This window comes from Strix uralensis, chromosome 5 (assembly GCF_047716275.1).
Source record: "Strix uralensis isolate ZFMK-TIS-50842 chromosome 5, bStrUra1, whole genome shotgun sequence".
Taxonomy (NCBI): domain Eukaryota; kingdom Metazoa; phylum Chordata; class Aves; order Strigiformes; family Strigidae; genus Strix; species Strix uralensis.
The window spans coordinates 54775002-54789441 of record NC_133976.1 but is presented as its reverse complement, the minus strand read 5'-3'; the positions used below and the strand labels follow the sequence as shown (position 1 = coordinate 54789441).

Genomic DNA, 14440 nt, shown 5'->3' with positions numbered 1-14440 from the left:
CCAGCAAACAAACCCAGAACTATCTGGGACTTCAGCTGATTTCTGACAACAGGAAAAGAAAAAGGAGTAAACTGTTTGTGCAAGTGATTCTGTTTTCAAGATACATGAAAGCTGACATGTAGATCAGCTGAGAAATGTGCACTGCAGCAACTGTTGCTATCTAATTGTCAGCCAGGCAAATAACAATGTTTTCTATTACAAGAGATTAAGACCAACTCAAAGGAACTTTCAGTAGAGACCACAGCAGATGTTTATTTTCTGTTTTTAGCACTGTATCTGCCCAAAAAATTTTGAGATTAATTGGTTCTAGCAGTTGCATACAAAAAAGAATATACTTAAATATCAACTCTGTTGCCTTAAAATATATGGGGGAAATACAGGGCACGGGCTGTGCATCAACCAATACCACACAACTGGCTCTTCAGGAGTTGCACTAAGGATCTACGAAGTCTTCTACAAACACAAAGAGGTCCACTTTCAAACTGCCAAAGGCAATTCAAGTAACACAATTTAAAGAATACTTTTGCAAAGCTATAATCAACCTGTACTACAGATTTTTTACAACACACAAGGAATTTTCTGGTCCCACTAGTCCACAAGATAGTCTTGTTACTAGCCTCTCGAACTAGCAATTTTTAGAACTGATTGGTAAAGTCAAAACTCAATGTCTTGCAAAGTTCCTTGAAATTCTGTGTAGTTTTGGGGAAAGCGAGCAACGATTTGCAGTGCCATGGATACTGCATTTTTGACTCCATGTCAAAAACAATTTGTTATTTCTCTCTGTTTTTTTAACATTTCAGAGTAACCAATATCAGTCATTTTTAGACTAAAAACTTTGCCACTGTCAGTATAAAGAGTTTTGAACTACTTGCATTTGTAGTCTGGACCAAGTGTTTATACTATGAATCAGCTTAAGGACCCTACAGCAGTACTGTAGCTTCAACAAGCCTTCAAAGATGACCAAGTACAGGGAAGTAACAGCTCTTGTACTAGAGCATCAAAAACACACAGTACTTTTTCTAGCTCACTTTCTTATAGTATAGCTAGTACTTCTCAAAACCCACGAAAAGAAAACACTGGCAACATCTCAAGAAGCAGTTTTCTCCATCTCAAGGCTATAAAGAGCTTACAGACTTTCTACCTGCAGTTCATTATATACCTAATACAATCTTTTTCCCTGTTAGGAAAAGAGAACCTGTTTGGGCCAAGCTAAATTGGAAGCATGTAAGGACTTCAAACTCCTTCAAACTTCAAATTCCAAAGTGAATTTTTAATCAAGACAATAATTGTTACAATCATCTCCTTAGTTCTAACATTTGCTGCAAGAGCCTATCAATCCATTCATGGCAGCCTGAACTGGCCTGACTGCACATTTATTTTCCTCCAACATCATAACCCTCACAATCAGGATGAATCCTCTTACACACATCACAAGCATCCATTCAGTGAAAGATTAGCATAATATTAAGGCCATCTGAAGTACAGAAATGAGCAGCACTGAATGTTTTATTGTGCAGCCATTTGGTTATGCACAAGAGGGAACAATCCAGCCAAGACATCTGGCACAAATTACCATCATTACAATTTTCTGCACAATTTTAAGAACTCTGGTCAGCACCTGCATGTCAACATGGAAGTCGCAATGCACTTCAGGGCCTACTCCTAAGGAAAGCCAGTCTGGCAAGACTGAAGAACCAAAATACCAATTTGCTTTGGCACAAAATTAAGCGGGCACAGAATACTCCACCTTCCTTATAAAGCTCAGTATTACAAGGCTAAACATCCAGATACGTTTTTTTTAAAATGGAAAGGGCCTATTTAAAACAATATTCCTCCCTCTGTTCATAAACCTAGTATGACAGTCAAGAGATACCACTCTACCATTTGTAGCTGGCTATTCCCCTTTCCTTTCCTGGCTCAGAGAAGCTGAAAGCATGAATTAAGTCATATTCACAGCTGTCCCGATTCACCTACCTGATATAGGGATCCCTCCCAGACCTGTGCTGTGTTGTGGTGGGAGATTCAAGTCCAAGAAATTACTATTTGAGGTGGGATTTGCTGTGTGGTTCAAGTGCATGATGCTATTGCGTGGGAAGGCCATCCAAGGATAGCGAGCTGCTTGGCCTGGAAAACTGAAGGAGTTGTAAACTGCTCGATGCTGTTGAAACTGTGGGAACCTCTGTGGCATGACTGGAAAGGTGCTACTGAGAGAGTTGGCATTTGTGGGTGCAGCAGGATGCAGGAATCCAGAGCCTGGCCCTTTGGCAGTTGTAGTGTGTGGGGTAGGGTTCTGAAGAGATGTGGGCGAGAGGGAAGGTTGGTCTTGAACTGACAGTTCCTTCTCAATCAGGTCTGCTAAGGCTTTGCGGGTGATGTCAAAAGGGTCAAATCCTAAGTCGTCCTCTTGCTGTTTGGAGGAACCAAACCCAAAAGCCGCTTGCCAGTCTGTGGAGGAGGATACTGGTATAGTTTCTGTCAGAGAAGAGAGGAACAGGATTTAAAACAAGAATTAGTAACCATTTATCCATACAAAAATTTCAGCCTCAGTGTATCTGAATCTATGTTGCCAGTTATCTTTCATATAATACTACTTTATACATGCCCCAAAGACACCTTACATGTCAGCTTAGGATGCCATTTTCAGATCAAACTGTCACAGATTTCTACTTAAGGTGAAGTGGTAGAACTAGCAAATCATGTTTTTACTGCAGAATTGCTCTGTTCCTGAACTACAGAAAAGCCTTATCAAATAAGTATTTTCAGTAATAGCAGCAAGTAGAAAGAGACCAATAAACACCCGCTTAGAACCTTCTTTATACCCATATCACATGATGGAAGTGTGATCAAGCAGAGTTTAAATAAGGTTGTTATTCAGTTCAGTATTTTGCTTTCAGTATTAATGCTATGCTTCAGCTCCGCTGTGCAAGAAAGGTGCGGAGACGATCCCTCTCAAAGAGGGAACCTCTGACCAGTGGTTAAAAAAATCCCCCAAACAAACCCCACTGTCTACCATTATGAAGAAAAACAAGTCAAATTCTTGAGTAGACACCTTGATAAAACAAGAGGAAATAAGGAACTGCATTGCAAGGTAACTGTTAAATATTTTGAGGCAGTGTTGCAAAAAAGGCTTAACAGAATTTCCCTGCATTTTCAATTACTACTTGATTTCATTACACTGTTTTTAAGTTTCTTATTCAGGTTCAGTGAATGCTGGGTCTAGTTTCACAGTATTTTTCCTCATAACTGTGGTAGCACAAGCTGATGAGTACAAGGTAGTATCACTCACAACGTTAACTCCCTCTGCTGGTAGGGAACCTGGTCTACTGCCTTAAGTAGTTAAAATTAAGCTCAGTATCCTCTAGGAAATCTACACTTCTATTTTCACTCTAAAAATACATGGCAATAGATAAAAAGAGTTGCTAGACAGACAAAAACTTGTCCTTTGTAGTCTTATTTAAATTAATGTAAAATGTATGGTTGCTATCATGAAATGGAACAAGATCTCTACTACCTGGAAATTGGCTCTTACTGCTACTTAATCCTTACAAAATTGGTGCGTATAGTACCTTAAACAGCAGGCAATGACCTTGGTAATAAATATTGTTTACAAACAGGATTACGACATCCAGGAGGCAGATAAACATCAAGAGAAGTCTAATCACTAAGTAAATTAACTTTGTCCTGAAGCGTCATTTACAATCTATTTAATACTGACAGTTTCATTTAATTTTTTAACAACTCCCTCATTTATAATTTGTGAGCTCTTAAACACTGTTAACCATTCCTGAGACTATATAAATACACCTAAAATGATGTTTCATTCATATGAAGTGGTATTTCATAGAAAGTACCTGGAAAATACAAGTATCTTTCAGTTGATGCAATTAACCATATTTTTATCTTTTCTGAATGTACATAATCTCATTTCAGAAAGAGAAAGATTAGGCACCTTCAGATAACTATGCAGGATACTAAAGAACATTCTGAATTTCACTGCACAGCTTCCGATGTCAGAATTACAGATTATAACAGATTATTACACCAACATACATTGACACCATGTATTTTCCCGCTCTCAACAAAAACCTGTAACATTAAATATTAATGATACATGTCACAGCCTATTATTTAGACAGGCACATGGCTAAGAAGAACTAAAATAAGCACTCTAATAATTTAGCCATGCAGCTGGAAAATTCTGTGAAGTTTCTTTTAAAAGAAAACCCTTTGTCAGTGCAATTTGTTTGTACTTAAGTAACAAATTTTAATCAGTTGTGAAGGGGGAAAAACAGTATGGAGCAAGTCCTAGAGTTTTTGGTTCTACACAGTTAGACATCCATTGCAAAAGCAAGCAATACCCAGCCACATAACCTGTGTACGTACCTGATGTGAAGAGGCTCTGTGGTTCTGGTGCTGTGGGCCACTCATTTGAAGTCTGTGGAGAGCTGGGGAATGGAGGAAGCCCACTAGGAATGGGGTTAGGGTGCCGAAAGTTGTCAGAGAAGAGCGACTGTGATTCTGTTACAGCCCCTTCAAAAGGAGACCGTGCACTGTGATTAGATGAACTGATGGGTATGACTGGATTGGGTTTTGTTAAACCAGGCGGTGGTGAAGGTGTGTCACTGTTTGTTATCTACAGGCAAGACAGGAAGAGAAACAATTAGGACACGAGTGTTTATATATAAAATATTTTTCACTAATACAGTCGAAAAATTTCCTCAAAACTTTTGGTTGCAACTAGGTTAGTTAATATATATATAGCTCAGTACAAGGTCAAACATAAAAATCAACTTAGCAGTAGCATTTTTTAGTTTTGTTTAGAATTATTATATACTTCAGAAAGTAATTGCTTCTTCAACTACAAGTTGCACCAAGCCCTCAAACTCAATTCTTACTTTCACAGCATTTATTTTTGTGTCTTACCTGCTGGGAGCTGTCACCATTTCCTATACTGAGGGAATCTGAAGGTTTGTCGATAGGGCTGCAAAATTGAGAGGGGAAAAAAAGACAGTAAGACACTTAAGTATTTAATGTGAAAACCAACATTTATTTTCGTAGTGGGAGAAAAGCCTTGAAATAAAGACAAAGCAAAATTAATTAGGAGGAATTAAGAAGGAAAAAAGTCCACTTATTATTTATGAGACTTTTTTTAATAATAAGCATCCCAATCTTTGCCATATACTGTAATACTTCTTCCCACCACTCTCCACTCCACTTGTTGACCGCCCTGTTAAGGATCAAAAGGAAAGTTTTAAACATGTTCATAGTAACTCTATACCATTCAAAAAACCCCAGGACTCTCTTATACTATGGCAGTATTCCATAGTAGTCTATGCTACTACTGGAAAGCAACATGAGAACAGATTTGTTTTCCAAATACCTAAATTGTCAGTTCCCATACAAGTTCTAAATAAATCTGGGGAGAGATAAGATTAAATTAACTATTTAGTCCTGGTGGCAAGTTAAGCTTCCCACCAGGCTTCAAGCTTTAACTAGCAGAAATTAGTTCCAAGAAAACTGAGTTTTGAGATGACAGAAGGGGAAAAATGCAAGACGAGACATAGCATAAAACTGCCAACAAAAAAAGAGAATAAAAGATAAGATACAGCAGGAAACCACCTCAGAAAGCTATTCACTGGGAATTAACATGACTTTACTGAAATGGCACATCTCAGGATTCAAGATTCTGACAGACATACTTGAGTCGCCTTAATTATGCTAAATACCACACCAGTGAAACAGTGTTAGTTCAAGTTTAGATTAAAATCTCTGCTTTATAACTTCAAGGTACTTTCATTTTTATCTACCCATAAGAGAAGATGCACAACCATCAGGCTGCACAGCCCAAAACACAGGTCCTACAAACAAGGACCAGAAGTAACAAGATGAATTTCAGTTCCATTAAGAGGCCAGAATGTGATACAAGTCAAATTACAGGCATGATATGTTAGCACAAGACAAAAATACGTAGTAATTATTTTAACTAGGTGCAGACTTCAGATTCTAGCTACACATTGTTTTCAAACACCCCTTGCTACTGCAAAGTTTAAATATTGCATAGAGCCACATATCAAGGTCAAAAATTCATAAGATTGCTTCCCCCTGTATTCATTCTCCCCATCCCAGAATAACTAGGATCAAAACCCAGCAGAATTAATTCTCCTCCATTCTAAAGAAACTGTGTAAGAGTAATCCATTAATAAAAACAATTTCTGTGCAAAAGGACACTGATTGAGTTGGCATCTCAAACAGATAACTGAAGCTGAAGTATTTATGACTATAAAGGAAAAATCAGAGGAATGTACTTGCAAACAAGCATTACTCCAGTTAAGATTTACAAATACTTTCTACTCAGTGGTCAAACAGCATGAATAAAGTTCTTCCATTTGGAACAAAGTGTCTTGGGTTAGTAATTTCTGAATACCTATAGCACAAAAGTTTGCTTTTGACTCTTCACTACACAATCATTCTGATTGTAGAGCTGATATTACAGCCAAATTCTTTTCTGAAAGCTGCTGACAGAAAGTCACAATGATGCAGTTTAAAAAGCTATGTGTAAGACAACTTTTAATGACAATCTAAATACTGAAAATGTTTATTATACTTGAACCTAAGAAGTCTTTAATTGTAAGACAGACTTCCAGCCCACAAGAATGAACAAGATTCATTATCTACTGACTACCATATTTTTACCTACGTTTAGTACATTCTTCTCAGAAAAGATAAGAAGGAAGCTGCATGTCACTACCAAAAATGCAACCATAGGATCTCTGATCACAGCTCAACAGGACTGCTATTAAATCTAACAGGAAGGTACCACTTTCAACAGCACTCACAATGTTAATGCATTGGTTCAATATAGATTTAAAATGAAGATCAACTACCTAACTGGCAACACCACTTCTTAAAATATTAGGGTTTACCTTGTTATTTCCCCATCCAACCTCCGAATGAGCCCAACCAATGTTACCTGAGGGGGTCCATGAAAAACAAATCAGCATGACTACAGACTATAATCAGAACTGCAAGTGATGCTATGATGGAAGAGGACACCAGTTCTATTCAAGGAGGGCACCAAGAGGAAAAAATGTTGGTTAGTAATAAGGAAGTTATTGCAAGCAGATGAATTACTTCCTCTGCACAAAAAAGCCTCAGATGAATCTGCTGCCCTGTTGTTCCTGTTACTGAGCGATAATCAGGGAACCCTTACCTCTGCAGTTGTTTTTCTGGAACATACCACTGTAAAGAGATGACAAATATTCAGCCCTAACATTGAGCTTGCCTCTGTTGAAGCTTTTCCAAGTGACAAGCCTCCTGATGTATAGCAACTAGCGTGTTACTTTTGTGGAAGCTTCTGTATAGAAATGAAGGGCTCAGCTCTGGCTGGGACCATCCAGCTATATAAGCTGTTGATCCCCTAGTTATTCAGCTCCCCTCAGACCTTACCTGTAGCATCACTTACTACCTTCACGTTAGGGTTCTCCTGCACAATCTGCCATTCAGTCTTTTTGACAGGGGCTAGGCTAAGTCCAGCTTTTTGTGACCTGGTCAGGATTTGAATCCAGCTCTCCAACCAGAGAGAGAGACTGGAGAATCATTCCCTCCACACCAAATAGTGAGAGAGAAAGCAAGCTATCTGAAGTATAAAAGGCAGCACAATTACCCGAAATCTGAGTCTGCACCATCTGGAGTCATATGTTCTGGGTCTGTGCCATTTTCTAATATAGGAGGCGTTTTCCTGTGTTCCATTGTTAAACCGTTGGCTGATTTACTTGAACTCTGTAATGATGGCCAGGCATCTTTGTTATTACTGTTGGGTCTGGAAAAAGGCAAGAGTAAAAAAAAAAAACACAAAACAAAAAAGAAGAGTTCAAGTTATGAAGAAAGTGTTTTAAAAAATCGTAAGCACTGGGGAAATGAATCCTTGTGCCAGACAATCTATAAGAATAGATTTATCTGGATATTATTTCTCAGATTTTAAATGGTGATGACTTAAAAAAAGAATTAGTGGGATAGGGAGTGGAGAGAAAACCAGGGGAATTCTGTTTTCTTCACTGAATAGATAGCTGCTCTGCCAATGCTGAAGTCCAAACTTGTCCATTTGGGGGAGAGAAAAAAACCAAAAAAATAAAAAGCTTCAATTATCCAGACCTACACAAACCTCATTCTCATTTAGAATTATTTGCTTTATCCCATAAGTATTTGTAAGTTTTGTAAATCATGAACTAAACTTTTTTTATTAAATACATGTTTTATATTCCAGGCCCTATCAAGACTGGCCCCAACAGATGAAGTTTGTGTTTAACACCTACACCAGAGTCCACAGTTTTACTAACAGACCATGAGACCAGTCAACACACTGTTCATTCAAGTTACTGCTCCCTTCATTTCTATTTTAAAGCCATAATTACTTCCTTTTTATAAAGTAGCATTAAATTTAATTTCAGAGTGTACATTAGATCTGAAAGTTCAAGAGAGGACTCAAAGCCCAAGTTTTTGCTGAAAATAGTTACATTTTATACAACTTGAAGCGAGCTGAAGTATCATCTGTAACTGAATGCATTCAAATACAGTGTCATCCACTAACCCTAAAATTTTACTATGATTGCCTTTGTGTTCTCCAGTTTTTCTATTAACTTTAGCTTTTCATTTGCTTTAATTAGGATGCTGTTTTTACTGTCCAAGTGCTGTCTTCATAAGGAAGAAGCTTTTAAAAAAATTTTTTCAGTACTTAAGTTCCTCCTGATGTCTCCTTTCATTAATATGTTCTTATTACACGGTCCAACATTTACTCTACATCTCTAGGTCAATTTAGTAAGTTCACAGTCAGAATCTGGAAATTCCTATAGCTACTTATAGCAAGCAGTTTCCTCTAGTGTTTCCTGCTCCTATTCAGATAAAATTGGTATTAGCTACCCTCAAATCTCAGTTAGTATTGTAGATTTGCTATTCTACCTCCACATTTCTCATATACCTATAGAATATGTACACAGATGAGAGCCTCGACCTGATTTACAGATCTCATCTTTGCTTTGTACACATTTAAAATAAGAGATAGTGAGCTGATCAGATACTGAACATCAAGGAATGAAGACACATCATCAGCACTATGTCAGTCATTAAACATTCTCAGTCCTACAAAAGTGAGCTGTCATCTAGATATAACAAGGCTTTCAATCCATTAACAGATTTATTTTAAATATCAAAATTTATGTCTGCTGCAGTGCAAAGTCTACACCAAAACGAACTTTAAAATGGCACAGTTAAAAGTCAGTTTTTCACCCAAGGAGAAAGGTAAAGAGAAACAAACTGGTTTGGTTTGGGGTGGGCTTTTGTGCATGTGGGTTTTTTTGTTCTGTTTAAGTTCAAAGCTGCATGCTTCTAAAGGGCTATTCTCCAAGACCAGCAAGTGCTTAACAAGTGTTTCCACTTGTAGCATAAGAAAGCATTCATTTCAGTTCTTCAGGAAAATGTCAGCAGGAAAAAAAAAGCTTGTTTTCAATGTGGAATATACCTCTAATTGCAAGAGAATGCAGTCACTATTGACTATCAAGTGACATATCAAGAGATGAGTACCCACATACACAAAGTGGCACTGGGTTATTTTAACATTTGTCTTTAGCAGCAAGAAAAAAGGTCTGCAAATAGGACCTTTCAAATTAGAACACAATTGTGAAAAAGCATTTATGTACAGTTTAAGAAACTGTTTTCTACTACTGGATATTTATAATTAAACATTTACTATTTAGAACACAACTTCTGTTCAATTCCAGAGTGAAACAGAAATCCTGCACCCCAAAAACACAAGAACAACCACAAAATTGTCAGAGGCTCTGACAGACTGCCAGAAGCATCATATCAATGAATCTGACAAAAATGAGAACCTAATTGGGGTGTGAAAGCTGTGAAGGAGAACAACGTGCATTCACCGGCTCACAAGCTACATTTTGTACTAATGAGATGGGACTTGAAGAAACATTTCAAAAATCCCAGCTGCAAGAAGAAACTCACTTTGCAACCCAAAAGGTGTTGCCTAGCCTTTAGCAAAGAACAGAGTCTGTGTTATGATGATGCTGTTCAGCTGACAAGAGAAGTTAACTCCAGACCACTTGTTGCCTTTGGAGCCATTTTTTCCACAAGTGCCAAAATGTTAGCACCACAGATTGGCCAAGCTCCAGTTCATAATTGCTTTCTGAAGGTTTAAAAGTTTGCTGCAGTTTCAGACAGAGCATTCTTTCCTCACTGGTATCGTTTGTTTTGCACGGATCTAATTAGGTTTCAAATTAAGATTAGCTCAAGACTTTGAACATAAAAATAATCAATACCCAAATGCAGGAAGTGGTGTATTTGCTTTACTCACTGCACTCTACCTTCCAAGTCAATGCTGAACCAGTGCCCAAGAAATAAGAAGTGGCACAGTCCGTAAGAAAAGATCCACCTGGACTCCTGACCACTTGCAAAGAGCAGACAACACTTCCTCCAGAAGTTAAAGAAAATAATCTCAGTACACCACCTGGGATACCTGTTCTCAAAATTGTATTCTGCTTATTCAAGCTCCATTGGCAATATTTTAGACAATACCCACTTCCTTGCTTAAACTGTTGTGCAGTGATGCTGCCAGTGGCAAATTATTGTCTGAAAAATTCAGTAGTGGATAAACTGGCACACAACACAAACTCTGATTACAAGGCCAAGGTGCATACGAAGTGCAATTTAACTTTTACATTCCACTCTGCCCATCTCATCATGAAAATCCTACAAAAAGGAGTGGAGGAAATTGTTAACAGTTTTTATTTCTTTATCTTAAATATGACATTTGAGTGGCTAATTCACCTAAGGACTGATGACCTTAGGTTTTCATTTATCTTTGTATGACTATGTACTCATATAGACAGAAATATTTTCATAACTTACTGAACAAACTACTTCAACAGAATATTAACAAGCAGTAATAAGTGATAACTGAAATGACAACATAGTGAAAAACATATCATTTAAGTTTACTAGATGAAAGTAACAAATTTTATTCACATTTTGTGAATTCTCACTCATACAAAAGAAACTGATTTTACTTTCAATTTCCAAGGTCCTTACACCTAATGCAAGGACTGCACTATAAATCATTATGTAAAACACACATATCAAGACTATAAGGTGCCTCAGTGGTGAGAGAATAGCCTTCATTCATCATGACATCATATCAAGAAAGTTGACATCTGGTCTTCAATAAATATTATGTGTTCATGCAAATATAAAATACAAGGTCATCTTTCAGACTAAGAATACCTCGTTCTGAACTAGTGATCCACATGCACACAGCAGAAAAACATTTATTTACTAAGTAAGATTCACACTCACTTTGTATTAGAACAAAGTGGTGCATATGTCTCTCTGCACAGAGAAAACTAGTATCAGAGTTTATCATGTAATAGCCACTAAAAAGAGCAGACAACTTAAGGGATGCAATAGGAATAAGGAGGTTTTCTTTGGGAATAACCAGAAAGAGAGCATAGTCAGGCAGTCCAGCATCAGTACTTACACATCATACCTCTGCAGTGCTGTCACTTTGTTCTTGTTCTTGTCAACTGTACCCGTAGATAATTGGAGAAAGTTGGGGTTTAGTTTGTATAATTCTTGCAGTAGTTTCTGTTCATATTCCTGGTGCTTACCCGCCTAAGGAAACAGAAAATCACAATGAACAAATACTGCTTTAATATATATTTTTATAGATATAAACCATTTTTAATATATAAATGTACATATGTATGTCCCAAAGCTCAGTAACTGAGCTTTAACAATTTAATAGGTCACTCCTGACAAACTCAAAACAGTGCTTCTCAATCTCAGCACAGACATGATCTCGACAAATCTAAAGCTTGCCTAGAAATCACTTGCACGTGTTTACCAGTTCATAATTTTTTTGGAGACTTCTAAAGAAGGTAGATAGTTACAACCTTATTAGACTTGCTGTTCAGTTCTGATCAAGAGCTTCATAATATACTTTCTAAATCGCCAACAGCTAAATCTCCAAGACAGTCTGCATTTGATATATCAACCATACTAAGCTTTTCATAAGATGGGAAGGAGTAAAGAGTCTCTTTTAAACCAAAAGTTCCAAATTGGAAGTAATTTTATATTGGCTTAATAAAAATAGCTGAGGTGGTCTGAGTGTTAACTATCATGCGACAAGCAAGATATTCTGAGCAATAACTAGTAAATCATTCTTTTTAATAACTGAAAAAATGAAATTCTTTTAACTAACTGAATTAATTGAGAACAATTTCTTGCTTTCAGAAATTGAGGAGGCCCAATCCAACTCCAGAATATTTCATCTGGTGAATGAAAGAAGAAAGTATTTTTCAGTCTAGCTTATCTATAACATTCTGTGGCTAAACACTTAAAACCAGCAAGATCCACCCCTCATGCAACATTTAAAGCAACATCTGAAACAAGTTCCAAGATAAGCATTCACATTTTTTGTAGGTTGTTATACCATTCCAACCTAAGAATTACTATTTGTAAGTTAAGTGTTGTAAGTTGAGTTGAATCAAGATGAAAAATAGAACAGTGAATCTGAAGTTGTCAATAGCTTTTATCTACAGTTTCCAGATACTAAGAGATGTCCTTCAGCAAAGCAAGCAAGCACCAAGATTTACAGCCAGGCCTTCTGCATCTTAAGTCTGGAACATACATGTTATTATCTACCACATCTACAGTATTGATTTAAAAGCTCTCATGCCACTGGCACACCTAAAAATTAACATTTGTACATTACTTAATTCATTCTCTTTATAAATGTTTTGTTGGAACAGGAATGGAATTGATGCACAGGCAATGTAGACATCCTCCTAGAAAAATATTACAACCTAAAAGAAAACTCTTTACTTGTTTTTCTTTTTTTTAAAAAAAATTAAGCAGGAATATTTGACAAAATTCAGAAAACAGTACTGCTGAGAAACTAAATTCCCTTATGGGCTCCCTCAGAAGGACACCTGCATTATCCCATTTCAATGCTCCAAGTCAGTCAAACACTGTAAATATCTCCATTTTTTTGCTACTTATTTCTCCAGTTCTCCATTACTGGTTGATTCTCAATGTTTCTTTCTCTATGCAGTCAACTACACAACCCTCAAAAAAGGACACTGAAACATCTGGTGGATGCATCATCTTACCCAACTTTGTCAGTGTCTACAGCCAAGCTACTACCTACCGTAGAAAGAAGTGTAGTTCACCTAAATGCAAACTTTGAGATAAACTGCACCCTGGAAATGCTTCTTTTGCCATCCACTATGAATAGAATATAAACAACTAGCTCAGATACACAGATCTGCCCTGGAAACATTAAGCAGCTGAGTAAGAAGAAACCTCTCTGGATATCTCATCTTGCTTAAGGCTTCAATGGCAAGAGACTGAATGTCATGGCCAGGAACATCAAGTCAGTCCTAAGCTCACTTACCTGTCACATAAACGTAAGAAAGAAACAAGACTAAAATCCTATATTAGGATCTTGCAGTAAATGTACTTTATAACAAGCAATCCAGAGGCCAAACTTAGCATCTCCAATCTACCTTACCTAACTTGCCAACTTCATTTTCAGAGGCTTCCTGGAGTTCTACCAATTCTTTTCGGCTTGTCACAATGTTTACCTCTATTAACAATTATTGAATCTAGAATGTAAGTTCATCCATTGACCTTTTTTTTTTTTTTAAAACAGAGCATCAGAGTCTGTGACAATGATCATTCAATCTCATGAAAGGGACCTGTAAATTCATTGACACTAACCCAAACTCCAGAAAGCTGGTACACTGAAAGCATAATGCACTTCTGCATGAAATGAAGAAGAAAGTTTAAGGAATGTAACAAGGAACCGAAAAGGAAGATTCATTTAAATCACCAAGATCAAGTATAAGCCACTCAAGACTTCTGAAGAAACTCCTATGTGAAACTGATTCTTGGCCAAGGTTTGTAACCTATCAATTTTAACTGGCAGATAGGCCAGAGGACTGACAGACTGCCACTGTCTCCTACAGAAATGGCTGTAGAAGAGATCCTGTGAACTACAGACTGTTTTCAACCTCCATTCCTCCTAAGATTATACAGTCTATCTCAAAAAAGAAAAAAAAGAAAAAAATAGAAGTTCATGAATAAACACAATCTGCTGAGAATGAATCTGAACATCTTCTGTAAAGGGAATCCTACTTCACTAACATGATGGAATTTTATTATAGTGTCAATAAGCATAAAGAGGATCCTCAAAACTTTCAAAAAGGGTTTGATAATGTTTCAGACCAGAAATCATTTACAAAAGTGACCTGAGATAGAGGAAAGGTTCTTGTGTGGATTGAAGCTGGTATGAAGATAGAAAGGCAAAGCGAAGACTTACTGGTCACTCTTTCAGGGTGTAGAAGCAAGTGATGAGGACTAATGACTGATATCAATT

The 14440-nt window shown here is 37.1% G+C and overlaps 1 protein-coding gene across 15 annotated transcripts in view; it reads right to left on the bottom strand.

Annotated features, from left to right (window-relative positions):
- CNOT4 (CCR4-NOT transcription complex subunit 4) overlaps nucleotides 1-14440 on the bottom strand; it is an 82013-nt gene that overhangs the window by 17035 nt on the left and 50538 nt on the right. For 10 of the 15 annotated variants that reach the window (XM_074870862.1, XM_074870872.1, XM_074870864.1 and 7 more), the window contains exons 7-11: nucleotides 11540-11673; nucleotides 7664-7819; nucleotides 4924-4981; nucleotides 4384-4633; nucleotides 1975-2472 (exon numbers count right to left, since the gene is read on the bottom strand). In XM_074870862.1, the coding sequence (XP_074726963.1) occupies nucleotides 1975-2472; nucleotides 4384-4633; nucleotides 4924-4981; nucleotides 7664-7819; nucleotides 11540-11673 (1096 nt within the window). The remainder of the gene's footprint in view (nucleotides 1-1974; nucleotides 2473-4383; nucleotides 4634-4923; nucleotides 4982-7663; nucleotides 7820-11539; nucleotides 11674-14440) is intronic. The other 5 variants (XM_074870870.1, XM_074870873.1, XM_074870871.1 and 2 more) reach the window with 3 other exon arrangements.